At 41.0% G+C, this 25,016-nt stretch overlaps 2 protein-coding genes across 8 annotated transcripts; one reads left to right on the forward strand and one right to left on the reverse strand.

Moving 5' to 3' along the window:
• Positions 1-43: 43 nt before the first annotated feature.
• mlh1 (mutL homolog 1, colon cancer, nonpolyposis type 2 (E. coli)) lies at positions 44-8,170 on the reverse strand. 2 transcript variants are annotated; one of them, XM_089011571.1, is made up of 19 exons: positions 7,772-8,170; positions 7,602-7,692; positions 6,503-6,601; positions 6,365-6,438; positions 6,221-6,293; positions 5,180-5,271; positions 5,053-5,095; positions 4,883-4,971; positions 4,072-4,184; positions 3,892-3,985; positions 3,420-3,573; positions 2,559-2,869; positions 1,933-2,096; positions 1,236-1,344; positions 1,092-1,155; positions 853-1,017; positions 696-788; positions 507-617; positions 44-409 (listed from the first exon to the last, which is right to left on the reverse strand). In XM_089011571.1, the coding sequence occupies exons 1-19, from the start codon at positions 7,879-7,881 to the stop codon at positions 254-256; spliced, it is 2,205 nt and encodes a 734-aa protein (XP_088867697.1). In that variant the 5' UTR covers positions 7,882-8,170; the 3' UTR covers positions 44-253. The 2 variants fall into 2 exon arrangements, with proteins under 2 accessions (XP_088867697.1, XP_088867696.1); XM_089011570.1 differs by having other exon boundaries at positions 1,933-2,108.
• A 7,222-nt stretch (positions 8,171-15,392) lies between these two features.
• sack1ha (scaffolding CK1 anchoring protein Ha) lies at positions 15,393-24,948 on the forward strand. 6 transcript variants are annotated; one of them, XM_089012898.1, is made up of 8 exons: positions 15,395-15,647; positions 17,079-17,530; positions 17,615-17,779; positions 19,046-19,170; positions 19,311-21,091; positions 21,338-21,388; positions 22,157-22,791; positions 22,878-24,948. In XM_089012898.1, the coding sequence occupies exons 2-8, from the start codon at positions 17,087-17,089 to the stop codon at positions 22,887-22,889; spliced, it is 3,213 nt and encodes a 1,070-aa protein (XP_088869024.1). In that variant the 5' UTR covers positions 15,395-15,647; positions 17,079-17,086; the 3' UTR covers positions 22,890-24,948. The 6 variants fall into 6 exon arrangements, with proteins under 6 accessions (XP_088869026.1, XP_088869023.1, XP_088869022.1 ...); XM_089012900.1 differs by lacking the exon at positions 22,878-24,948 and having other exon boundaries at positions 15,393-15,647; positions 19,311-21,216; positions 22,157-22,296; XM_089012897.1 differs by having other exon boundaries at positions 15,394-15,647; positions 19,311-21,388.
• Positions 24,949-25,016: the final 68 nt, after the last annotated feature.

The raw sequence follows: 25,016 nt of genomic DNA on the forward strand, positions 1-25,016 counted from the left end.
AAAAGTAAGCAGCAATTAATGTTTCATATCTCTGTGGAGGTATTTTGCCCCCTTCCCCCTGGTTGCTGAATTTATTTAGTTCATTAATATGTAAGGCTTTTCCAGCATGAATGGCTGTTTCATAAGAAAGATATTGACCACTCAAAAAGCATTCCATACTTTGAATTTATGAATTGGAATTTATTGAAAACGTACAAAAAGTTACAGAGTAAAAAAGGACATTGAGAGGTTGATGTTTTTTTTTCCGAGTCATCTAACACCTCTCAAATACTTTATAGAGATCTGGTAAATTAGCGATCTGCAGCACCGTGCCGTCCTCACTGATGTGTTTGGGAGGACTAATGAGTGAGCGGAAAGCCTTGCATAGGATGTGCTCAATGTTCCATCGCCAAGATTTCACTTCTGCATCCTGATGTAACAGACAAAAAAAAAATCAAAAACTAAATCAATGATGCTCTTTAAGATACATACACGGGTTGTCAAACGTCACTCGTGTGTCTTCTGACCTGGTCCTCTTCTGGCTCAGCTTCCAGGATGTATTGCTTCCTTATTGAATAGAACATGCTGCATTCTTTACTGAAGTCTCGGAAGCATTCTTTTTCATTGTCCCAGTTCACCTGCGTGAAGGTAATTGAAAGATTTCAATTGCATGAGAATTATCGATGGAGTCTATGCCTGAACTAATCTGCAATCACCTCTGTTGCCAGGCGAAGGATGAACATGGGCAGACCTTCCATGACAGGCGTGTAGTTATCAATCAACAAGGGTAATCCTCTTAAATTTCCCTGCTGCAGTGCATAATCGTTAGTTACAGTAAATCACAAAAAAACTGACTGGTAAATGAACTTCAACCTGATCTATCTCCATGGAGAAATAGTCCTCCAGCATCTCAGCTTTCTTCTTCAGAAAGTCCACTATATATTCAGCTAATCCTTCTTTGGGTCCATCTTCCTCAGTCCAACCACTCTCCTCAGAATCCAGAGCCAACATGGCCAGCTCGTAAATAGGAGTTGGTGTCTAGAATCCCATAAAGGCCCGTTAAAAAAATAATAAAAAAGAACATCACCAGAGAATGGTGACTTACTACTTACAGAAAGTCTCAGCACACCAAAGTTCCCAAAGTCATAGATGAGGATTTGGTAGAAGAGTTCCTGGCTGTAAGCAAGAAAATAATGACAATTTGCCTAAATAGATTTCACACACGTGCACTCGTACGTGCGCATGCTTGAGAATACCTTAGCGTTGTGGTATTGAGGAGGTAGAGTTTAGTGTGATGCTGGATCAGAGTCCACTGGGGATTGACACAGCCCACAAACGAGTGATTTTGCAGCATCTCCTGCAAACCTGGTGGCACATAGTGGAGCATTTTTTTCCTCTGGGCCAAAGTGCCATTTAATTATAAAAAAAAAAGAGAACTGAGGAAATCCCACTTATGACATGATGCAATTTGACTAAAACACTTAAATCATTCACTGCCAGACGATGTGCAAAAATGTGTTCACTCCAGTGCCAGGGTTTTTGTCATTTTCACTCAAATTGCAGGACCCACAGAATATTTGAGTTTTAGGACTACATAAACATTCAATGCAGCGTAAAAAAACCTTATTCTCTTCTTTCATCAGGGAAAAGAGTTAATTCCTAAATGGATTTGGGTCTGGCCAGAGGTCTGACCGACGCTTGATCGACATGAAAAACCAAAACCCAAACAAATTCGGGAATGGCGAATTGAAAAGCATGAAGTGGAGCATGCTATTCAATTCAATTCAAATTGCAGTGAATGAGTTATGTGGAGGTATAACTCAACTCAGCAATACCAGCAGTGTAACTTGTCTGACACTGCTACTACCCGACCCTTAAAATTAAATGAATAATTTGATTAAAAAAACAAATGAGGTGCAAATGAGTCAGAAGTTCACTGTAGCTATTTCAAACCTTGATGCGTGTTTTCGCTAATCTCGACTCGCAGCTCTTTGACGCTGTTTAATTTGATGACTCGTCTCTTGGGCGTGGCTGAATCCATCGTGTCCTCATCTCGCCGCTCTTCTGTATCCTCCACCTCCTCTTCCTCTTCCTGCTGCTCTTTCCTGGGTCGCTTCCTAGTAGTAACGCTTGTGTAGAAATTATTTAGGCCATTTGGGGGCAGTAGAATTCCACTAATATTACATTCAAGTTTAAAAAAGTACTAATGAACATTCGAGTTACGAACAACGCTACATATGAACATTTTTGTAGTAACATATGTAGTATTCTCTCCAGTTGTATATGTACATATCTTTATAGATCATATATTTTATTAAATGTTTTTCAGTCCAAACCAATACAGGTTACTTATACAAGCCTTAAACATACTTATATGAATCTTAAACATACTGTGTATACTTTCCATACAAAATATAGCACTGGAGCAACTTATGAACAAATTTAATTTACGAACGACCGTTTGGAATATATCTTGTTCTTAAGTTGGGGAGTGTCTATATTCAAGAGATGAGTGCCATCCAACCATTAATTTCCATTTCCGTAGCATCTTTATTGCTGTAACTAAGGGAATGAGTCACCTTTGGACATCGTGCACTTGGTCGTTGCTCTCCTCGCTTCTCGGCAGGTCTACCTCCATCTGGTCCAGTGCCTCCACCATATCCAAATCATCAAACTCGACAACTTTGGACATGGAATCGACGCCGCTCGGGCAAGCGGGTTCTGTCTCAGGAAGCGGTTTCTCCTTCGGCTGGAGGAAGGTGTCCAGCTTCTGAGCACTAGAGTCAGTCCTCACCATCTGATGCGCGTAGACGTGCTCGCCAGACTCCAACGTGCCGCTGGATGACTTGACCTCACTTAAACCACACACAGACAGCCCGGGCAGCAATGTCTGCACAGAAATAAAAACAAGGTCAGTTTATTCCTTTTTGCATATTCATCCTAATAATGTAACATATTTACCTCAAGTCATTTTAGCCTGCTGTTGTATGATCAATTAAAAAAAATAATTGTGGAGTTAGATGTCTAACATATGCCCAAAAATGAAACGCGTATAATCATAATAATACATTATATTTGTAAGCACCTTTCAAAACTCTCAAGGTCACTTTACAGTCACAGGATACGTTTTTTTGCGGGTGAGCAGCGGCAGCCACAGGAGCCAGTGTGCACTCAACCTGGAATAGCCTTTTACTGAGCGAGTTGCTTGTTCTGTAGCCACAAAGGAACATAAGTCTTCTTGTGCCGGTCCCAAGCCCGGATAAATACAGAGGGTTGTGTCAGGAAGGGCATCCGACGTAAAAGCTTGGCCAAAACAAACATGCGGATCAAACCTCTAAAGATGGAGGACACTGATTTGCTGTGGCGACCCCTTGTAGGGAAAAGCCGAAAGGAAAAGAAGAGATAGAAAGCTAGCTAATAGGTAGCATATCCGGTAGTACCTGCGTGAAGTATGTACGTGAAGAGTTGGAGCCTAGCAGCTTGCACTCAATGTGCTTCTGAACGCTTTCAATGACGCTGTCCTCATGCAGGAAATGCACTTCGTGCTTGGTGGGGTGCACATTCACGTCTACGTTCTGGGGGGCAATCTCTAAACTGCAAAAATCAGGTATTTTGTCATTTACTTTCAACTAAAAAAACACCCATTCAACACGGAAAGAAAAAAAACACTAACTCAAAAATTGACCAAGGGTGGCTCATTTAACTACAGTTAAGTATCTACAAACATATTCCCTCGATGAAAAAGTTTCTTCAGCATAACTTTAGTTTACTGACGAAGCTCTTCGGATGAGAAACGAAACGTCCGACACCTTCAAAGAATTACAGATGACGGCTGAAGAAACCTTTTCATCGATGGACCACTCCTGTACGACTCAGAGCCTACACAGATGTACCCTTAGAACGCATTGTTACCTGAGATAAAGAAAAGGGTGTGTGTTCTTAGGCAGATACGCAGCGTAAACCGTCTCCACGGCTTTCTTCAGTGCACTTGACACGACCAGGCGGTCTGAAAAGTCACGAGCGCCGGTCACGTCGGCAATCATTACAGCAGTGCAAAACAGGCAAACATTCCCCTGCATGTTTGCTACCTACGGTTAATGAAGAGGACCATGATACATTTCTTGACTGAGTAGTTTGCATTGGAGATGTAGCCCTTCAGCTTGAAGGCCAGTTTATGGTCCTCGCAGCCAACCTCGATCAGCTCTCTAAAAACAAAGGAAGTCCAAGATGGTGCCTGAGTAATAATAATAATAATAATGATGATACATTTCAGGTATAAGTGTCTTTCAAAACTCTCAAGGTCACTTTACAGTCACAGGATAAGTTTTTCTGTGGGTGAGAAGCAGCAGCCACATGCGGCAGCCGCACGCGCCAGTGTTCACTCAACCTGGAATAACTCAAATAGGTAGAAAGCTAGCTATTAGCTAATAGCTAGCTAATAGGCGAGCTAATAGCTAGCTTATAGCTATCTAGCTAATAGCTAGCTAATAGCTAGCGAGGTAATAGCTCGCTAGATAGCTAATAGCTAGCTAGATAGCTAATAGCTAGCTAGATAGCTAATAGCTAGGTAGCCAGATAAATAATAGCTAGCTAACTAGATAGCCAGATAGCTAATAAATAGCTAAGAGATAGCTAATAGAGTGTGTTGAAGATTGAATGACTGTGTTTTTGCCATATTCATTTGTTTTTTTTTTTTTTTAGTTCTTTTGACTTCAAGATGGCACAGTGGGAGTGGCTGCCTTTCCAGCAGCTCCTGTATTTTGTTTTTTTACTTCTTCCTTCCCTTTCCGCTTCCTTCCATAACTTTGCTCTTGTGAAATGTACATTTCTCCACTGCGACACTAATAAAGGCTAATCCAATCATCAAAGGTCAGCAATTCAGCTGCGATTTTGTAACTAATACCTGCTGACCGCATTGCCAAAAACTCCTCGAATGTTATCCACCACTGATGCGTTGGGCAAAGTCCTCACATCTGCTACCGTCTCTCCTTGCTGGAAGAGGCCACCAAAATGTTTGAAAAAAAAAAAACACATTATTATTTACTTAAGTACATTATTGAGTTATTCGCTTACCTTCTTGACAGAGAAGCTTTTCCCGGAATTGTGTATAGCATATCTATAAAATACAAGTGCATCCCAAACATTGGATATGCAAAAAAGCGCGAACAAAAATAACTCAAGATATGCAACATGACAGCACCTGCTCACCACCTCGACAATTCTGGAGTACTCATCACTGGGGCTTTTTAATGCTTTCCTCCTGGTGGACACATTGTAGAATAGATCCTCAGCCTGTACACACAGAGACTCGATTATACACACACTTATTCTTATATTGATCTTAGTTTCACTCCCTGGTGCTTTCTACTATCTTTGTGACTGCTTTATTTCCTCTATAAGAGTTGTCCGTGTTATTCAATTTGTTACAGATTCAGCTGTTGTTAAAGCGCTATATAAACCAATATGTATGTATTGCATTGTATTTTGGACAGCCGCCCTCATTTCAGGCTTATATAACTCAAGACCCATATACTTTCGGAATTAACGATTTATTTCTGATGAAAGAAGAGAGTGTAAGGTTTCTTACGCTGCATTGAATGTGGAGGTAGTCCTAAAACTCAATATTTTGTAGGTCCTGAAAGTCGAGTGACAATGACAAAAACCTTGGCACTGGAGTGGACACATTTTTGCACGGCGAGCAGTGAATGAGTTAAAGCATGGGTCTCAAACCCGCGGCCCGAGGGCCAACTGCGGTCCCCGAAAAAATATTTTGCGGCCCGCCTTGACATGAAAGATTAATGTTAGTGCGGCCCCCATGATTGATATGAATGAAACTTGTGCGTGGAGCTGAACAAACCGCTGAACAAATCACCATTTTGGAGCTCCAGAGGGAATTTAATCACAGATTTGCAGACTTCAAGACGCACAAAGCCACATTTCAAATTTTTGCCGACCCATTCTCTTTTGATGTGCAAGATGTCCCTCCTGTGTTCCAAATGGAGCTCTGTGACCTACAGTGCCACTCTGCACTCATAGCCAAGTTCAGGGATGTGAATGGAGAAGTGTGAATGGCAGTGAATGAAAAAAGATGTTCAGGTCCTATTCAAAATTATTCATGAACAGATCTGAGTGTGATTTTTTTTTTTCATGTGTGTGTTCCTTGCATTTAACCCCCTCTTGCCCACAATCCTACTGGGATGGGCTCCAAAATGTATGGAAGAAATAGTGGTGCCCAACTCACCAGTATTTGTGTACCCTGATTCCCTGCGCAGGGTTTTGGAGGGCCTTTTAGTTTACCATTACTGTAAGTGGCCCTGCAAGACACAAGAAGCACCAATGTCATCCATCCACCTGTTTGTAAAATCTATTTCACACGTTACCATACCTGTAAGCGCATTTGGCATCAGCTGTCTTTGTTGTTATGGTTACATGGGCGACATGGCTTATACTGGCCAGAGCCTGCAAACGAATACCAGGAAGATGTGTATCTTGTTTCTAAGGATTATTTGATATTTGCATTTACCTCTCCTCTGAAGCCATACGTTGCAATGGCAGAGAGCTCCTCAAATGTCTGCAGCTTGCTTGTGGTGAAACGCTCGCAAACTATTTCCATGTCTTCTCTCTGCATCGCAATTATAGAGGCCTAAGAAGGTGTCTCAAAAGTTAGTGTCAATGTTAAATTGTTGAATGCCATGAACCGGTTGCCAGCCAATCGCAGGGAAACAAACAACCATTCAAAGAACAACCGACATCACTTTTTTGTTTCTAACTGACATCAGAAAAACGTTTTATAGCATCTAGAATACCCAAAACACGCAGTATGATATTTTTAGTCAAATGCAAAACACCAATAAAAATGAGTTAAAGTGTCCAAAAACTACTTCACATTGAACCCGGAAGTGGCCAGTTTCAGAAGGTCCCGCCCCCTTGTTCGTGGCGTCACCCCAAGACGTCTTGCCTTGCTGGTGAATCAAAACAATGGCTTCAGATTCAGAGAAGATGCTTTGTTGTTACTCATGCAGTTATGAATATGATTCAAATAGTTCTGAAGAGGAAGCATACATGTTTGCAATCGATTAAAGCTAAGGGGGGGGGGGTGTAGCACTAAAAAAGAGGCAGAAAATGGTAAGAAAATGGTGACAAAGCGCCGTGTAAGGAATTAATCAGCCCGTTTTCCACAGGCTGATTAATTCCTTACACGGAGCTTGGTCGCCCTCTTCTGCCTGTTTTTGGTGCAACACAAAGTTTTCAGACCAAACAAGTACAGCAAAATGCATTGACGTGATGGAAGGACTGCTACAATGTGTCCTTGTTTCGGTCAGGGGCGTTCCTTAGTGAGGTAGGGTGAGGACTCGTCACCAACTCAAAAACAAGACTTCCGGAATATTCAGCGCGAGTCTTAAAACGTAAAATATAAATATATGCGGTGGAATCTTTGTAAAATACGCTCAGTAGAAGTCATTTGAAGCCATTTTACAAATTATGGACACAACTTGACCGGACCGCCCTCCTAGGACATATTGTCACTTTGATATTCATATTAATAGTGCAATAAGGCGCGTTTTAAACTACGTATTAGTATTTTTTGCATGCAAGCCTCGGCGCGTGCCTCCAATCCCTACCCGAATACCGGTGCCGTTGTCCTGAATCTGCAGTAGCTTCAATCCACCGTCGTTCACCGTTACCTGGATGTTCGTCGCCTTGGCATCCAAACTGAAACATTTAAACACGTTTCTCACCCATTTCGAGGGTTGCACAATTTTGCTGCTGGCTCCGAGCGCGAGTTAGTTACCAGTTTTCAATCATTTCTTTAACAGCGTTAGCAGGGCGCTGAATAACCTCTCCCGCAGCTATCCGATTAACAACCGTCTCTTCGAGCCTTCGGATGACCCCCGCCATCATTAACAGATCTTACTCAACTCAATTCAGTGTGCTAAATTCGAACGGCCATGCTGTTTACACCTGTTTATTTACAAGGTACTAACTCGAACGAGACACGGAAGTTACGTGTAACGAGAACGGGAATGATAAGAAGATATCTCTCTAGTGGCCAAACAAAATACTTCTGCATTTTTAACCGGCTCTGTTACATTTGTTACAATCGAGGCATTTAACGTTATTCTTAGTACAGTATATAAAGTTTTCAAAAATAATGTATTAACGCGTCATATTCGCGCGCGAGAAGTGGCGGGGTCTGGCGTCGCTTATGAATGACGTCATTTTCTTGTCTTTTGTAAATATGTTGACTGAAGCGTTGACAATGGACACGGCGCCAACGAAAGAAATCTCAGAAAATATTTGTTTTTGCTGTTTGGAAAATATGAATGTATTCTACTATATGGTAAATAAGTTCTTGGGGGGGGGGGGGAGTCATGCGCGTGTGCTACCAAACTGAACTTTGCCATCAAGAAGAGTGACCTCAGCAGAATGAAATTCTGAAACCAGGCAAGCGCCCCACGACGGGGAGAGGCGCTATTGTTGAGTAATCCAATCAGGTGGAGTTTTCTGATATGGTATAGCTATAGCCCAAGCGAACTTTGTTCCAGCTTCGAGAAAGTCATTATAAGTCCCCATTCAAGCATGTTATTATACAGATAATACTGAATTGGCCTTCGAAGTGACAGTTGAAGATGGATTTTCATCCCATTTTTGCTGCTTTATGAACACCATATAGTGAATGTGGCTTAAATGGAATACAAGAGGTGGTTGATTGATTGTCCTGAAAGATTTTTAAGCTTGATTAAGCTTGATCTGTTGCTTTTGGAGAGGAAAAAAAACAACAACATTTAGAGCTTTACTGGACTCGTGAACCTTCTAGCTCAAGTGCATTTTTCATTTGTGTTCACACCACGTTGGTGTGAACACAGGTGGTGTTTAACAGAAACAGTACAAGCATTCCAGGAGATCACTTTGAACACTAACTTGGCATAAGCCACGACTTCCGCGGCTTGCTGCATGGCTTTGGAGCCTTAGTTTCAGTACAGTCAATAAAACAAAGGCTCTAGCATAACCTGAAAGGTCACTGAAAGTATGAAGGGAACCAATTTGAACTGTAACAAATTAATGTCTTTCCATTGTAATCCTTGCTTAGGCGTGTTGACTTTGTCACGATTGAAAAATGTGTGCGACAAGCACGATGCAAATACTGTGGGTCGTTTGATTCTGAAACGTTTCTGTCATTTTGATGGGCCTGAAGTTGTCTTTATATAGGGAATATGAGTAGACAAGTGGTTTGCTCACCCGGCTCGCAGCTAGGATGTCGTCGGTTTGTTACTGAACTCTGGCAATCCTGTGTGGAATTTGCATTCTCATTGTACTTACGTCATAGTCATAAAACATTTGTAGAATCCTGCTTTTAAATGTATTTATTTTGGGACTTACTATACAAAGATGAGTCGAAATTGTAGTTTACTTCATTCTATCATACTTAGTGACATTTTTTTCATCTTGTACATATATAAAAAAAACAAAACAAATTAAATATTTAAACTAAATAAAACTTACCCATAAAAGTAAATGTTGGCAGTAAATAGATTTGTTGTGATCTCGTATGATTACACAATAATGCCTGAGAAATTATTTTTGCTAGGTAGCGCTCTATATAATTATAATAAAAGTCATTCTTCACTTCTTTATTATTATTATTTATCTAGCTATCCAGCTAGCTAGCTATTTGCTATCTAGCCGGCTAACTAGCTAGCTATTCGCTATCTAGCTGGCTAGCTATCTAGCTAGCTATATATGAGCTATATAGCTATCCAGCGAGCTATCCATTAGTTATCTGCTAGCTAGCTAGCTAGCTAGCTATTAATTATCTGCTAGCTAGCTTTCTATCTATTTAAGTTACCTTCGGGTTAAGTGAGCGCTGTCGCGTGTGGCTACCGCTGCTCATCCACAGAAAAACTTGAAATCCTGTGACTGTAAAGTGACCTTGAGAGTTTTGAAAAGCGCTTATAAATGAAATATTATTATTATTATGATAAATTGTGCGCAGATTTTCACCAAGTACTCCAGCATCTTCCCACGTTTGAAAAACATCGTCAGGTTCATTGAAGACCTTAAATTGTCCATAGCACTGAATGTGAATGTACGTTTATTTATATGTCTAAAAATATATGAATTGTATCTGTTGATCAAATGTATATTGGAAGGAAATGATGTGCATCCTACACTTGTCTTCGACATGCAGGAAGAAGCATTCCGGAAAACTGTTGATTCACAGGATGTGCCTCGGGAAATGATCCAATGGAACGGACTCGTGTAAAATGGAAGGACGGCATCTAAAGATCAGGCAGACATTATGACGTCGGCCACACAAAGGTGAACCACTCAGAATTTCGCTATCAAGTTTGTGTTTATTTCATTTTGCAATGGATCATATAAATAGTCAGCTGTGAAAAGTCACAAGTGGTTGTGCATTTTTTTGTCTTTTTCTTAACACTGTTGTAGCTAGGTCCTTGTTTTTTTTTTTTTTTTTTTTTTTTTTTTTTTTTTTTTACAAAAAGCTCACAGTACAGCAACACACTGATGGGTTGTCACCTGTGATGACGAGCATTTTTGTGCATGCAAGTTAATCTGATTGCCCCCTTACACAGGATAACAATGGAAAATCAAACTAATTTTTTTTAGATTGGCATTAAAAGGCTCTCCTGATCACAAAATGTATTTTTTTTTTCAAAAAAAAAATCAATACAGTACATGGAAGAAAATATCTTTGTGTTGTCATATTATTTGTTATTTAGGTTTTTTTTGTGTTTTTTTTTTTTTTTTACTTTATATTACGGGTTGAGTGAACGCTGGCGGGTGTGGCGGCCGCTGCTCACCCGCAGAAAAAATGTCCTGTGACTGTAAAGTGTCCTTGAGGGTTTTGAAAGGCGCTTATAAATGAAATGTATTATTATTATAATAATCAGAATAAATTGTACTCAAATTAGTGGGTTTAAGGTACTCCATGGGATGAAAATTAATGTTCATTGGATGAGCACAGAAATTACTCATAATACAGTCGTTTTTGAGTAAAATGTACTCGAGGAAATTCACTGTGTAGGTGAGTGTGAATGATTGTTTGTTTACATGTGCTCAGCGACTGTCTAGCAAACAGTTCAGGAATGCAACCCGCAATTCACCGTAAATCAGTTCGGATCACAATGTCCTTAAATGCTATAGAAAATGTATATATGAACTCTTCATTGTCAGAAATTCACTTTCTTCATCTCTCTGTTTGAGCATAATCTCCTGTCTTCTTGGAGACCTGTGCTTCTTCTGCATGAAAGGCTTTCACCCAGTAATGAATCGCACAGCTGCCTTTTCTCTTTTGTTTTCCCAACTCACATTTCCTGCTGTTTTTCCCAAGCGCACTCAAAATAAGTCATGCGATGACAGCCTTCTTTCAATACTTTACTATATTTTCCGTACAATAACAGTGGTAGATCACCTGGCGAAAAATGCAAAAACCTTATATTTTTATCACACTGACCTTATGTGGATTTGTCGCAGCTTGGAATTGAAGCGGATTTATGTGGGACAGGAGATGTGAGACAATCTCTTTTCATCAATGGATGCCACAGCTGCGTGTTTGCTTTCAACATTTAGCTTGTAGTAGACGTGAACATTCCACCATGACGTCCCTGATTCACTGCTGAAAAGGACGCTTTGATCCCCTCTTTAATCTAGAACTGCTTCATGTCACAAAGAGGGTACAGAAAGTGCTGAAGAATGAATGACTATGTGTCTTTGTGTTATCATTATTGTTTTTTGTTTTTTTTACTTCCGAGTTGAGTGGATGCTGGCGCGTGTGGCTGCCGCTCCTCACCCGCAGAAAAAATATCCTGTGACCGTTTTGTGTGTCGCTTTCTCGGTCAGGGGCGTTCCAGACGTGACATCACGTTAGGCATCGTCATCAATTCGAAAACAAGACTTCCTGAATATTCAGCGCGAGTCTTAAAACGTAAAATATAGCTATATGTGGTGGAATCTTATTAAAATACGCTCAGTAGAAGTCTTTTGAAGCCATTTTACAAATTATGGACACAACTTGTCCGGAGACGTCGGTTGTCCTTTAAGCAGGCCAAATTTTGAACGTTGCCCTGCGAGATGACTGAACAGTCTATGTTTGTTTTAGGTAATGTTTGAAAGAAACAATGAGGGATTGTCTTCACATTTCCACTTGAGGAGATAGCTGCTTGCATCACATCCTTTCCTTTAGTTATATCATAGTCCTTAACATCATGTCTATTTTAAGTCCGAGTTCGGAGCGAACCTTGCACATAATACTCCAACATTTGGTTTCTCAACTCAATCTCCTTCGATGGTTTCGATTTAAAATGCAGACAATGTCCCTAATTCATTGGATTAGAATTTTCCGAATATTGAATCAGAGAATCATTATCCTCAAGCAGTGATGGGATTCTGGTAACAGTCACTGTTGTACTGTAATTGTTTATGTTGTGTGAAAAGAAAGCAACGATTCAAAGTTGACAGAGCACTTAAACACTATGTGCTATTTCTGTGTGTTGTTTAGACTAACACGTTCACAGAAACATCAACACCAATGGTGTTTATTCATAGGGCAAGACGAGTCTTTTTAACAATCTTTCTCATTTAGCCCATTTTTAATGGTTAAAGATCTTTGCCATTTGTTTGTGATGTACACCAAGGCATGGGCGACACACTCCTGAAAGGTTGAATTTTTATCTGAAGAGAACAATTTCGCCTTTCGTTTCTAGTGTCTTTCTTACTGTATTTGTGAGTCATTAATTAAGGTTGTGAACTTGCGAGAAAATAAGCATTATACATTTTAAAAAGCACTGCATTGGCTTCCAGTGTGTAGGTTTGATAGCCCCCCCCCCCCTCTCGTTAATTAATTACTCTTTTACAAAAGCGTGCATTTGTATACACTAAAGCTACCATGGTAACGGCTTATTCTCTCAATGTGATTCAAATTCACTTTCTGGGGGAGGAAAAAAAGCCCCACATGGTGTGGATTTTACTGCGTTTGGAGCAGTGAATACAGTAAATGTACCTTCTTTGTGACAATGAAAAAGATAGTTTGTAGACACGGCCATGCTGAACATACAGCGATACCTTGGTTTACGAATTTAATTGGTTCCCAGACAGAGTGTGTCAGGCGAAAAGTGTGTATCCCAAAAATTAATTTCCTATAGGAAACCATTAAAATGAGAATAATCCGTTCCCAGGTCCCCATAAAACATATTTTTCTAATTTTCTAAGCCTTAAAGGACAACCGAAGCCTGCGGACAAGTTGTGATGGCTTGTGCGGGTTATTTGTGGAGCCTGATTGATGGGATATTTTAACCTTCCAGTCTACACTCTGCTTTTGAACTATCAAAGTTGAAACGAGACCAAATTTCACTGTTTTCTATCCATTTTCTCACCATTTAACTTTTTTTTTCACTTTTTTTTTTTTGTTTCAAGCTCTGTCGTCTCCCTTTCGTGTGTGTTTTCTCACTCTCTCTCTCTCTCTCTCTCTCTCTCTCTCTCTCTCTCTCTCTCTCTCTCTCTCTCTCTCTCTCTCTCTCATCTGCCTGTCTCTTTAAATGTTTAACCCCCCCTTACTGCTGTGTTCTTGACCAATCACGTTAACCGAACACGCCATTTTGTTTTTGGGAGAACGGCCTCACTCTCTCTCTCTCTCTCTGTTTGTAACCCCCACGCCCTCACTAATGCGTTTTTGACCAATCATGTGGCTTTAACCGGACACTGGGGGCGGGGAATAGAGGACAAAACAATCGGCTGCCATTATCTTGTTAGGAGAACAACTTGTTCGTGAACAACTCATCATTCATTGTGCCAGCTTCATGTGTATCCCGAAAAATAGTTCGTATGCCAAAGTAAAATTTTCATAAATGTAACGTTTGTAAACCGAAAAGTTCGTCTGACAAGGGGTTCGTAAACCGAGGTATCTCTGTATTCTGTATTCACAGTAGGAAAGAAACATGAAGTAATACAGTCATAATCCAATGTATAGTTTTTTTTGCTGGGTTATCTCTTTTGAAAGTAGGGAATGAATACCGAAAGGAAACATATGAATACAAATCTTCACAAATGCACACTATTATATTAATATTTCTATTTGACAGTATCATATACAATACATATTGATGTACATAGTGCATAAACAACAGCAGAGGCTGTAACTATCACGATTTGCAAGATGGTGGTGGACCCCAAAAGAGCAGGCAGGAGGGAGAACCAGGGTGTAGTTGACAAATTGGATTTAATAAAGTCAGCAGGAACAAAAAGGTCCAAAGTAGCAAACAAAACCACAAGGAAAACATGACGAGATGAAAATTACCTCACAGAGTGAAACAAACAACGACCTGACACTGAATGGTCGTCCCTGTTACCGATTAAAATGACCAAAACCTGTGGAGATGCAGGCGGGGCCCAAGAGTGCCACCCATTGGTCGCAAATCGAAACGTGACAGGAACTTTCATATAGAGGAAATAAAGCAGTCACAAAGATTGTAGAAAACACTCGGGAATAAAACTGCAAGTGTTATTTGAATCCTGATTATTTAATATGGTCATTGTTTTGGTGATTAATTAATGAGTGGGTCTAAAATATGTGATCATTTAAAAACAACATTATTTCAAATTGGCAGTGCAGAAAACAAAGATTATAGTTCAGACACACCTTGTATTTTGTATTTGGCCAAATGTTTGACAAACCAGCAGTTTGGGCCTCACGCTTATCAGTCGACTGATCAAAGCATGAGCAGCATTCGCAAGACTCGTAGCAGGGAGAGAGAGAGAAACCGAAAGAAGCCAGGGAGAGAGAGAGAGAGACAGACAGAGAGAGACAGAGATAGAGAGCGAGTGAGCTAGAGAAAGAGAGTGAGCGCGAGAGAGACAGAGGGAAAGAGAGAGACAGAGGGAAAGAGAGAAACAAAGAGAGAGTGTGAGAGAGTGTGTGAGAGAGAGAGAGAGAGAGAGAGAGAGAGAGAGAGAGAGAGAGAGAGAGAGAGAGAGAGAGAGAGAGAGAGAGAGAGAGAGAGAGACAGACAGACAGACAGACAGACAGACAGACAGACAGACAGACAGACAGAGAGATGAGTGAGTGAGCGAGAGAGACATATATATATAGAGAGAGAGAGAGAAAAAGAGAAACAAGGAAAGAGAGAGAGAGACACACACACACATATATATATATATATAGAGAGAGAGAGAGAGAGAGAGAGAGAGAGAGAGAGAGAGAGAGAGAGAGAGAGAGAGAGAGAGAGAGAGAGAGAGAGAGAGAGAGAGAGAGAAGAGAAAGAGAGAGAGAGACAGAGTGTGTGTGTGTGAGAGAGAGAAAGAGAGAGAGAGAGAGAGAGAGAGAGAGAGAGAGAGAGAGAGAGAGAGAGAGAGAGAGAGAGAGAGAAACAGCGAGAGAGAGAGCGTGAAGGGGCGTTGCGGTGCTCAGTTAACCCCCTGCACTTCTTGTCGGTGTAAGCTCTCAATAATCGTCGTGCACATGCTTAAAGCGTGACAATAAACTGGTTTAACTAGGTGACAGGGGACAAAAAGGATGTGTCAAAACACTTTTGGCAGGTCCCATCCGTGTTAGAGGCGCGACTGAAGACGCGGCGACCGGAAACAAGGCCAAATGGCCCGTTTCGAGCTCAAACGACAAGAACCGTGACGATGACTTGACGCGAACCAACTCGGTAAGTTTACCGAAAAACGTCAGGCGTGCATGTTTTGTTAATGTGAGTGTGTATGCGTGTTGTGGCGTTATGGCTGTAACATATGGCCTGAAACCTTTTTTATTTGTCAAGTATGCTACATTTTTAACTGTTAGTCGTTACAACAGCTGGGTGACCGAAACTCCTAAACACGGAGCCTTGCCAGCGCCGTTAGCTCGTCGCTTAATATTCTCCCTTTTCTGTCGATTGTTCTTATTTTAATGCTTTCCAGTGCGTGTTTGTGGCTTATGCTAAAATGTGGTTTTCAGAAAAGTCGAGAAGGAAACTCGTGTTTTTGGTCAGAGGGAGGAGCCGCACCCATAACTCTGTACAGTACACTACTGGAATTTTATCTCCACTCATTCATTTGTATTTAACTCACACTTTCAAGAAACTAGAGTGAAGAAACTTGCTGTAATGTTCCCAGATTTTGCTCCGTTTAATTTGAAAATGTGTTGTTGGGTATTGAAATTAATGCCATTACCGTGTTGTGGAAACGATGAGGGAAATGGACGACTTGATTTTCATTTGACACTTGTTGTAAACACTGTCCTCTAGCATTCATTTACATTTATTATCATATAATTGATGGTGTCACATCGAAATGTCTTCTGTAGACAGATGCTAAAGCATATATTTGCAGACTTTTTTTTACATTTATGATCATTTTTTAATTTGTAGTTTTGCCCCCCCCCCCCCCTATGTATTTAGATGGGGCGGCCCGGTAATCAAGTGGTTAGCATGCCGGCTTCACAGTGCAGAGGTAGTGAGTTCAAGACCAGGTCTGGCCTACCTGTGTGAAGTTTGCATGTTCTCCCCAGGCCTGCGTGGGTTTTCCATGAGTCCTTCAGTTTCCTCCCATATTCCAAAAACATGCATGGCAGGCTGATTGAACACTGGAAAATTGTCCCTGGGTGTGAGTAAGGGAGCAAATGGTTGTTTGTCGCTGTGTGCCTCATGATTGGCTGGCAACCAATTCAGGGTGTTCTCCGCCTAGTTCCAGAAGACGGTTGGGTTAGGCTCCAGCAACCTCGCGGCCCTAATTAGGAATAAGCGGAGAAGATAATGGATGGATAGGTGTATTTACATGTTGCTAATGGTGTAGTGTATGTTGAAAGCGCCACATTGGATCAAAAAACAAACAAGCAAAAAAAAGTGTCTGGAAACGCAAAAAAATGTAATCCTTAGTGTCTGGAAACGCAAAAAAAATGTAATCCTTGAAATGAAGGCAACACGTGGTGTATGTATGGGGGGATGGGGGGGGGGTACTTAACTTTCAGTGACGAAATAGATGTGGCTTCTTCTTCTTTCAGAAGAAGTGGTGTTGAGAATGTATGGACAGATGGATGGACTGTATTTAGATAAGATGGCTCTAATTTATCACTCTTTCTTTTGTCCTTATAATGTCCTTAGCCAGCAGTATGGCACGTCGCTCTCAATGTTCCTCCGCTGGGGATAATCCCCTGCACGCAAACTACCTTCCTCCTCACTATCGGGAAGAGTACCGTCTGGCCATTGATGCATTGATAGAAGAAGACCTCGAAGGATATTATGACTTTCTCCAAAAAGCAGATGTGGTGGATTTCCTGTGCACACCTGAGGTCCAGTATATTCAGAGCTCGGCCCAGCTTCCTCAGCAGACCACCCACCAAGAGCCAACTTTTCACGAGGGTGGAGGAGACAGCTCATCGGATACATACTGGCCAATCCATTCGGATTTAGATGCCCCCGGCCTTGACCTCGGCTGGCCTCAGCTGCATCTTTTTGGTGGCCCCACAGAGGTCACCACGTTGGTTAACCCTCCTGAGCCTGACATGCCGAGTATCAAGGAGCAGGCTCGGCGACTCATCAAGAATGCTCAGCAGGTGCTTCTTTGTTCTAAAATGGCAGCAGACTCTATTCTATCCTTCAGTGTCGTCACACTTTCATGTTTATTTTTGTCTTCACAGGTGATTGCCATAGTGATGGACATGTTTACCGATGTTGACATATTTGCTGATATTTTAAATGCTGCCGTGAGACACGTTGCCGTCTATATTCTTTTAGACGAGCAGAATGTACATCATTTCATGAACATGGTGTCCAACTGCAGAGTAAATCTACAGAGTATCCAAGTGAGTCTTTTAAAAGTCGCGCAATATACACTTTACCCAAGGCATTTTTTAACATATCCTGTTGTCCGTGCTTATTTACATATTTTGTCATCACATCCCCACCAACATTTGAGTGTTACCATTCATTTACGATAAAAAAAAAATGGTGCTATTCTCAGGGCTCAGTCTGCCGATAGTCTCCCCTACTTATGAACATTCGAGTTACAAACAACAGTACATATGAACTTTTTGACATATGTAGTATTGGATTGGATTTGCCTTTATTAGTCTCTCCAGTTGTACATGTACATATCATTATAGAGCATATATTTGATTAAAAGTTTATTTTTCAGTGCAAACTAGTACAGGTTACTTACAACAGACTTATATAAACCTTAAACATATATATACAAGCCTTACACATACAGTATATTCCATACAAGATATAGCACTTAAGCAACTTACGAAGAAATTCACCTTACGAACAACCGTTCGGAACGTATCTCATTCGTAAGTTGAGGACAGTCTGTACAATTAATTCTGCTTTCGTGACTCGCATGTCAAACTACTCCCCTTGAATGCACTTTTTTAAAGCAAATAAACAATCTGATTTATTTGTAGCAATTGCCATGGTGTTTTCTCAAGCGCAAGAGAACCTCAACAGTTCACATGGTTAAAAAAAAAGGGAGCAATTTAACACACGAAGCTCACCTTCAACAATGTAACAAAGGTCTTCTTATGACACCGCAATGAGCACAATTAGGGTTGTCGGTCCTATAACAATAGCAAAGCAGGAACTAGTTGTCAAAATAACTCACTGAGCCATAGTCATGTGTTGAGTAACTCGATGTATATTCTTTTTTTCATTCGTAAATATCTATCAATAGCCGATGTAAATAGATAAGATAATATTTTATTGATTCGCAAAGAGGACATTTAAGCGATAAAGCAGTACAAGGTAATGCAGGTACACATGACCAAAACAATAATATTACAGTAATGTTTTTATTTTGTTTAATGGATTGTTATTTGAGTAATCATATTATCGGATAACATTTTAGTTTTGCATTGAAGTATATTACAAAAATATTTTTTGTAAAAAATAAATAAAATAAAATAGCCCCAACGGCAGAAATAAAACAGGTTTTACCTTTGGAGCGAAGTTCAGTTTTGCTCAGGTGCACTTATAAATTAGTCATTGTTTGTGCATCACTGTGCTTGATATATTTGGAAGAATAATGCCACACTGCTTTAATTTTGACAATTACAATCCAATAACTTTTACAGTTTCTACGTGTAAGAACTGTATCGGGCATCACTTACCACTGCCGCTCAGGGAAATCCTTCAAAGGTCAGATGATGGATCGCTTCTTGCTGACAGACTGCAGGGCCGTACTGAGTGGGAACTACAGGTAATGATCCTACACGCTATTGGCAGTTAAGAAACAAGAAATTATATATTATAGTTCATATTTTACATTGTACCTCTTTGTGCAATAGAGTGTGAAAAATGGAACATGTTTTACATAGATTTTCATTGTTTTCCCTCCAGCTTCATGTGGTCATTTGAGAAACTCCATCGGTGTATGGCACACCTTTTCTTCGGACAGCTCGTATCGACTTTTGATGAAGAGTTTCGGATCCTCTTTGCTCAGTCACAACCGTTATTGACTCATGGGCCTTCCGCGACGGAAGACATTGGCCTTTTACAAAAAAGACAATACCCAAGTAAAATAAATTCACTAGTGTACAGAGAGCCCAGAAAGTTGGTACCAATGGACATGTCTCATCCAGAGGATGAACAAATGGAACCCGACTGGAGAATGTTGCACCTGAAAAGGGGCGGATCTTTCCATGGTCCCGCTGATTTGTACAGTCAATTTCCATCGCAGCAGTCGGGAATGGAGCACCAAGGTCACTCCAAGTTTCCCATGATGGAAAACCCTGCTTTGAAACGTCACACAAACATTTATACTGAAGGTGTTCACGGCAGGTACAATTACCCATTCACGACCCAACCTACAGCAGACTTTGAGGCCAGGGGAAGGCTGTTTATTAGGGGGCAACAGAAAAATGTGGGCCCAGGTCCCGCAGATCAGTACTCTGACTCGGGTTTACCACAAGAGATGGGGCCATTTGATAACTTTGACCCTGTGCTTAACTATTTATCCTCCACCAAGAATGTGGACTTTGAGCAGGTCTCAGAGAAATTACAACCTGCTGCAGATTTGCCTTTCAGTTTATCTCAGCCTACTGGAGATGACAAGCAGTTTGGCCAAGAACCTAACACTGACCGCAAAGACCCCAAGGTCAAGCGGGGTTTAAGGAACTGGAGAATTAACTCCTACCTCAGTGCATATGATAATCCAGGGGATGAAGGGCTACCATCCATCCCGCCCCAGGCAGCAGATCCTTTTGTGGACCCAGCTAACCCCCTACAGTTAACAGTACCACTCACAGAATTCTCAATTCCGAAAATTTCCAATATCAGAGAATATAAAATTCCCGCCATTCCCAGAGTAAGTCAGTTGCCATCTTATGCCAAAGCTTTTGCACAGGAACACGAGCAGTCATCCAAATTGCCAGAAGAAAGTGCTACTGTGCTAGCTGACAACAAAACAACACCAACGCCCTCAGAATCATCATCAACAAATGAAGGGGAGAAACTAGAAGAGGCAGAACAAAAGGAACCCAATAGCGCTGGGCGAAAGGATGAGTCATTTAAGAGAAAATATAATGCAGCAGTGCCAAGAAGCTCGAGGTTAAGATCATCTCTGATATTTAACTCTTTAGAGCAGCATACACCGGGTGGACGAGATGACGAAAGTGGCAAAAATGAGACAGAGCAGGGAAAAGTGTCGTTTATTTCCCAAGGTTTTGGACAAAGAAGGTCAGCTCCAAGAGATTCTTTTGGATGGACTCGTTACTTGAAGTCATTTGATGGCTCTGTGCCCGAAACCTCCAAAGCAGAGGATAAAGATTCATCCAAGGAAGATTCAAAGAATTCCTCTGAAAATCTTGATGTCCAAGAAGCATTCAAACGTCCGGATACCGAACAAGTCAAAGCATCTCCAGCACCATCCAGATTGAAGCGATCTGACTCTGATATGGCAAAAACCCATCACCCAACCATATCTTCGGCGAGCAATCCGTCGTCTGTCGATATGAGTGATCCTGATAAGCGGCTCATGTTTTTCAAAGAGCTGGCAGCAAAACGCAAAGCTGCTAAAGCCGCAGAAGATGAAAAAAGAACAGCAAAGACCGGAGTGAAAGCACCAGCAGATCTTGGTCCTGCGGAAAAGAATGACGTTGTACCACTTGAGGACGGGAAAGGTGATATGACTTCACAAATGTCAATTTCATTATCGTCAAGTGTTACTACAAAGGATTTAAGTAAAACAAAGTCCACAGAGCCAACCGTTGGTTTCAATGACGAGGCAAACAAGCAAGAGGGCCAGGTCAGTCATCCAAACGTTGTGGCCCAAAGCTCAAAAAGTGAACCGCGTAGAGTCTCAGTCGATTTGAAAGAGTTACAATTGAAGAACAGCCAAACGGCAGCATCTTTATCTGTCTCTGCAGAGGCTCGTCAGTCTGACTCGGAAGATCCAGAGCTTCACAAAGCTGCCTTGAGTGAGTGTAGCTCGAGTCAACAACCCATTTTAACAAAAGAAACACATGCTAATCTTTCATCGCTTGAGCGTATTACCGATAAAAGTCTATCACCGGTTCGCAAGTCTACCTCATATCAGTCCACATTATTTACTCCCAGTATGGGCGATTCAGCATCATCTTCTGTGTCAACCATGATTGCTTCTAACATCCAAACTCAAGACTCATCACAGTCTAGCAAAGTAGCACAGCCAAATGCAAAAAGCTCTAACTCTGAACAACCGTCTTTCATTAGTACCCATCGAACCACATCCAGTCCTCATGACCCTAATATAAAATCACCTAGCATGCAGTCCCTAACATGTACCAAAATACAACCAGGGGAATCGGCCTATGCCTCCCCAACGAGAGCCACCCAGTCTCCTGAGGAAATCGTCTCATCTGCTTTTGAGCAATCTGGAGTTTTACAGGAAAATTATGTAGCTGGTTCAATTGTAGCTGAGTCAATTTCATCACCCATTGTCATTCCTTCGTCTCTCAGACAAGACAAAGGTGACATCCCAAGTCTTGAATCCAATGTATTTGGTTTTCAAAGTCATTCTAAATCTGGTCTAAAAGAATCCTATACCTCGCCCACTCTCGAAGACTCATCTCGAGAGCCATTAACACAAGCAAATTGCCCTCCTGAACCTAACCCAGAAAAGTCTTTAGTTCCTGATGTCGCTGATTTATCTTCATCTGTGTTGCATGGGCCTTCGGACTCCAACTTTTTAACCAATGGGAATCCAGCTGACAAAACGACCTCCATTGTGACATCTGTTTCGGCTGATCCGGTTCTGCCCAACATCAAGCTCCACTCTGATCAATTTGAAGTGTCCACAACAGAAGTAGCCGCACCTTTTGCTAGCAATAGTCTGGGCAGTCAAAATGATGCCAGTAAAGATTCAAAATCACCTCTGCCTTGTGAATATAAAACGGAAGAAGGGGCCGCTAACAAGGGTCCCGTGCAGCAATCTGATTGCAGTGAAAGAATAAATGAAGCAACGGGGCAAAATAAATCTTCAGGGGTGGCAGCAGAGGAAGAGGTAGCATCATCACAACAATCCAAGCAGCCAAAGTCAAACCAATCCCGCTATCACTCATCAACCGCCGGCGTGCTCTCAAGCAGCAACCTCCGAGACGATACGAAACTACTCCTTGAACAAATTTCGGCTAGCAGCCAAAGCAGGAACGAGTCCACAAAGGAATTACCTGTCACCGATGATGAGAAAGAAGATGGAGCTGACAAAAATGCCAAGAGGGAAAAAGATAGAGAGATTGAGTCACTCAACAGCAAGGTGCCAAAGTCAACTCAGGACCGTGACAAGCTCCTGGAGAAACTCCAATGCATGAGGAAGGAGAGGAAAGTTTACAGTCGCTTTGATGTACGTTCAATTATCCATACAATATTTTTCCACACATTGAAGATTTTTGTTCACTTTAATAACATCTCTTTTTCTCCCATTTGTAGATGGCGCCTTAATTGGGATGCAGAGAGAAAACGGAGAGAAAGGATTTGAGACTGAAATACAGCAGAAAGCTGACATGCTGACTAAGAAACTTACATTACCGGTAAAGACCAATAAGGGTAGGATTTCTATTTGTCAATCAGTATCAGTTTAGTCAGCGTCGGGAGCGTTTGCTAACAGTTGGCCGTGCATACGTACGTGATAATGTTTTAATGACACGGATGGGTAAAGTGCAATTTGTTACAACTGCTAATTGGAGGCGACCTCCACAGTACTTGACATTTTACTGCAAAATGATGTCTTGTTTCGAATTGTAATCATAAGGTATGTGGTTTTACAATAAGGAGGTTTTAAAAATACAGAATTATGATGGCGACCGTGGAGTTTAATACCAATTACAGTAAAGTCTCGTTATATCGATATTCTCGGGAGTCGGAAAAAATATCGATATAACCGGACTATCGATATATCCGATCCTGCAGCATGTACATTTTCTCCTTGCGTTAATAGAAATAGTATCGTAATAAGCAGTACTATCGATATAACCGATATCGATGTAACGAGACTTTACTGTAGTTAGATGCACACTCGCTTTCCAAATACAGGGATCCCTCGCTACTTCGCAGTTCACTTATCGCGCTTTCAGTGCATCGCAGATTTTTTTTTCAATGAAAAAAAAAACATTAGAATAAAAAAAAATGCAGACTCAGATGTTTTGTACATGGCAGTAGCTTGAGTGGTTCCCAACGCTGACGTCATACAATGGCAGCACGCTATCTCATGGTTTACAGCCATGTGGATTGGCTGTGCATCTTCTCAGCCCATATGGGTTATTATTAAATAACTCTACTTCGCAGATTTTTGTCTATTGTGGTTGGTCCCGGTCCACATTCACCGCGAAAAACGAGGGATTAGTCTAGAACTCAATGCTAGTCGTAGTGCAGAAAAAAAAACTTGGTCTGAAGGATCTTCTGCCATCTGGCGGTTCTTCGCGTAACTGCAGCCCCCACCCGCTTACATTATTGTTCTCATAACTGCAAACCAAAATGTTACCACATTGGTCATGTGTTGGAAGTGTGAAGAAATACCACATAAATGCCTCACTTATTTGAGCAACAGTGCCTTTGTGTTGTCGAAATGCCTGTTACTTCTGAATAAGCCAACTCATGTCTGGCTTGTTTTTCTCCTGGACTTAAAGAGTTTGATGTTTCTCTTTATTCGTTAAATTGGTTAGTTATCAGATCTCACAGGCAAGTGACACACAGACGAAATGTGTCCGAGAACTTGATCGTGGCGTGGAGTCGAGCACGTCGTCTTGCTGTGTTGCCACAGACTCATAACGAAACAAGAATACAATTTGGTTACATCTAAACCTGCATGGTATCTTAGAGTAGGTGTAAAAAATCTAATTACAATACCGCTAATGGATATTCACTCCCATATATTTAGAATAGGTATTTAATACAACAATATTGATCACACGTTGCAAAGAAGAGTATCATAAGTGTGAAAGAAACAGTGACATCTTAAAGTTGATTAAAGTTCAGTTTTTATTATCCCCTTAGTGTTGCTTTTTTTAAAACTTGTCTTTAATCTAATATTGAAGGCATGTATTCACGGAGCTCCATTTTATAAGAAAACCAATACAAACAAGTTACATAAAAAATAAGTGTTTGTGTGTGTGTGTGTGTTGTGATGGATGAACAGGATTGGCATATTGTTGTTGTATTTTGGCATTTTCAAGTCATCCATATTCCCATATTAGCTATTGCAAACATTTTCCTTGAGGGACCTCAAAGCCATACCATGTACATTGATGAAGTTCATGTAGCAGTCAATGACAAACTGTTGTTTTATATTCTGTAAATTGGAAAAACTGCTTTTGTGCCTTTGTATTCCTCTGAAATTGTGCCTCAACTCTTAAATCTTTCAAATGAAACAAAGAAGCTAACAAAATAGATTTATATTTTAGGTACATTTTAATGGATGTCTGGTTTTCTAGACAAACTGCTGAAAATAAAATGCTTTCAAAATGTCCATTTTGAATCTTTTTAATAAAGATAAGAATCCTGAGTGAGTCCGATGATTAATGTGTGTATCTGACCGCAACCCCTTTGTAAAGTTCACGTCATAACCACCCT

This window comes from Hippocampus bargibanti, linkage group LG13, assembly GCF_051943395.1.
Source record: "Hippocampus bargibanti isolate YZ-2025 linkage group LG13, ASM5194339v1, whole genome shotgun sequence".
Taxonomy (NCBI): Eukaryota; Metazoa; Chordata; class Actinopteri; order Syngnathiformes; family Syngnathidae; genus Hippocampus; species Hippocampus bargibanti.

What these genes read in the sequence shown, in the direction of transcription:
- mlh1 (XM_089011570.1), bottom strand. Translation starts at nt 7,881, where the DNA reads ATGATGGCGGGGGTCATCCGAAGGCTCGAAGAGACGGTTGTTAATCGG. An exon ending in CACGTACATACTTCACGCAG is followed by an intron (nt 2,870 to 3,419) that starts GTACTACCGGAT and finishes ATTTCTGTGCAG; the next exon opens with ACATTGCTGCCCGGGCTGTC. An exon ending in CTCAATACCACAACGCTAAG is followed by an intron (nt 1,156 to 1,235) that starts GTATTCTCAAGC and finishes TCTTGCTTACAG; the next exon opens with CCAGGAACTCTTCTACCAAA.
- sack1ha (XM_089012895.1), top strand. Translation starts at nt 17,087, where the DNA reads ATGGCACGTCGCTCTCAATGTTCCTCCGCTGGGGATAATCCCCTGCAC. An exon ending in TAAATCTACAGAGTATCCAA is followed by an intron (nt 17,780 to 19,045) that starts GTGAGTCTTTTA and finishes TAACTTTTACAG; the next exon opens with TTTCTACGTGTAAGAACTGT. An exon ending in GTACTGAGTGGGAACTACAG is followed by an intron (nt 19,171 to 19,310) that starts GTAATGATCCTA and finishes TTTTCCCTCCAG; the next exon opens with CTTCATGTGGTCATTTGAGA.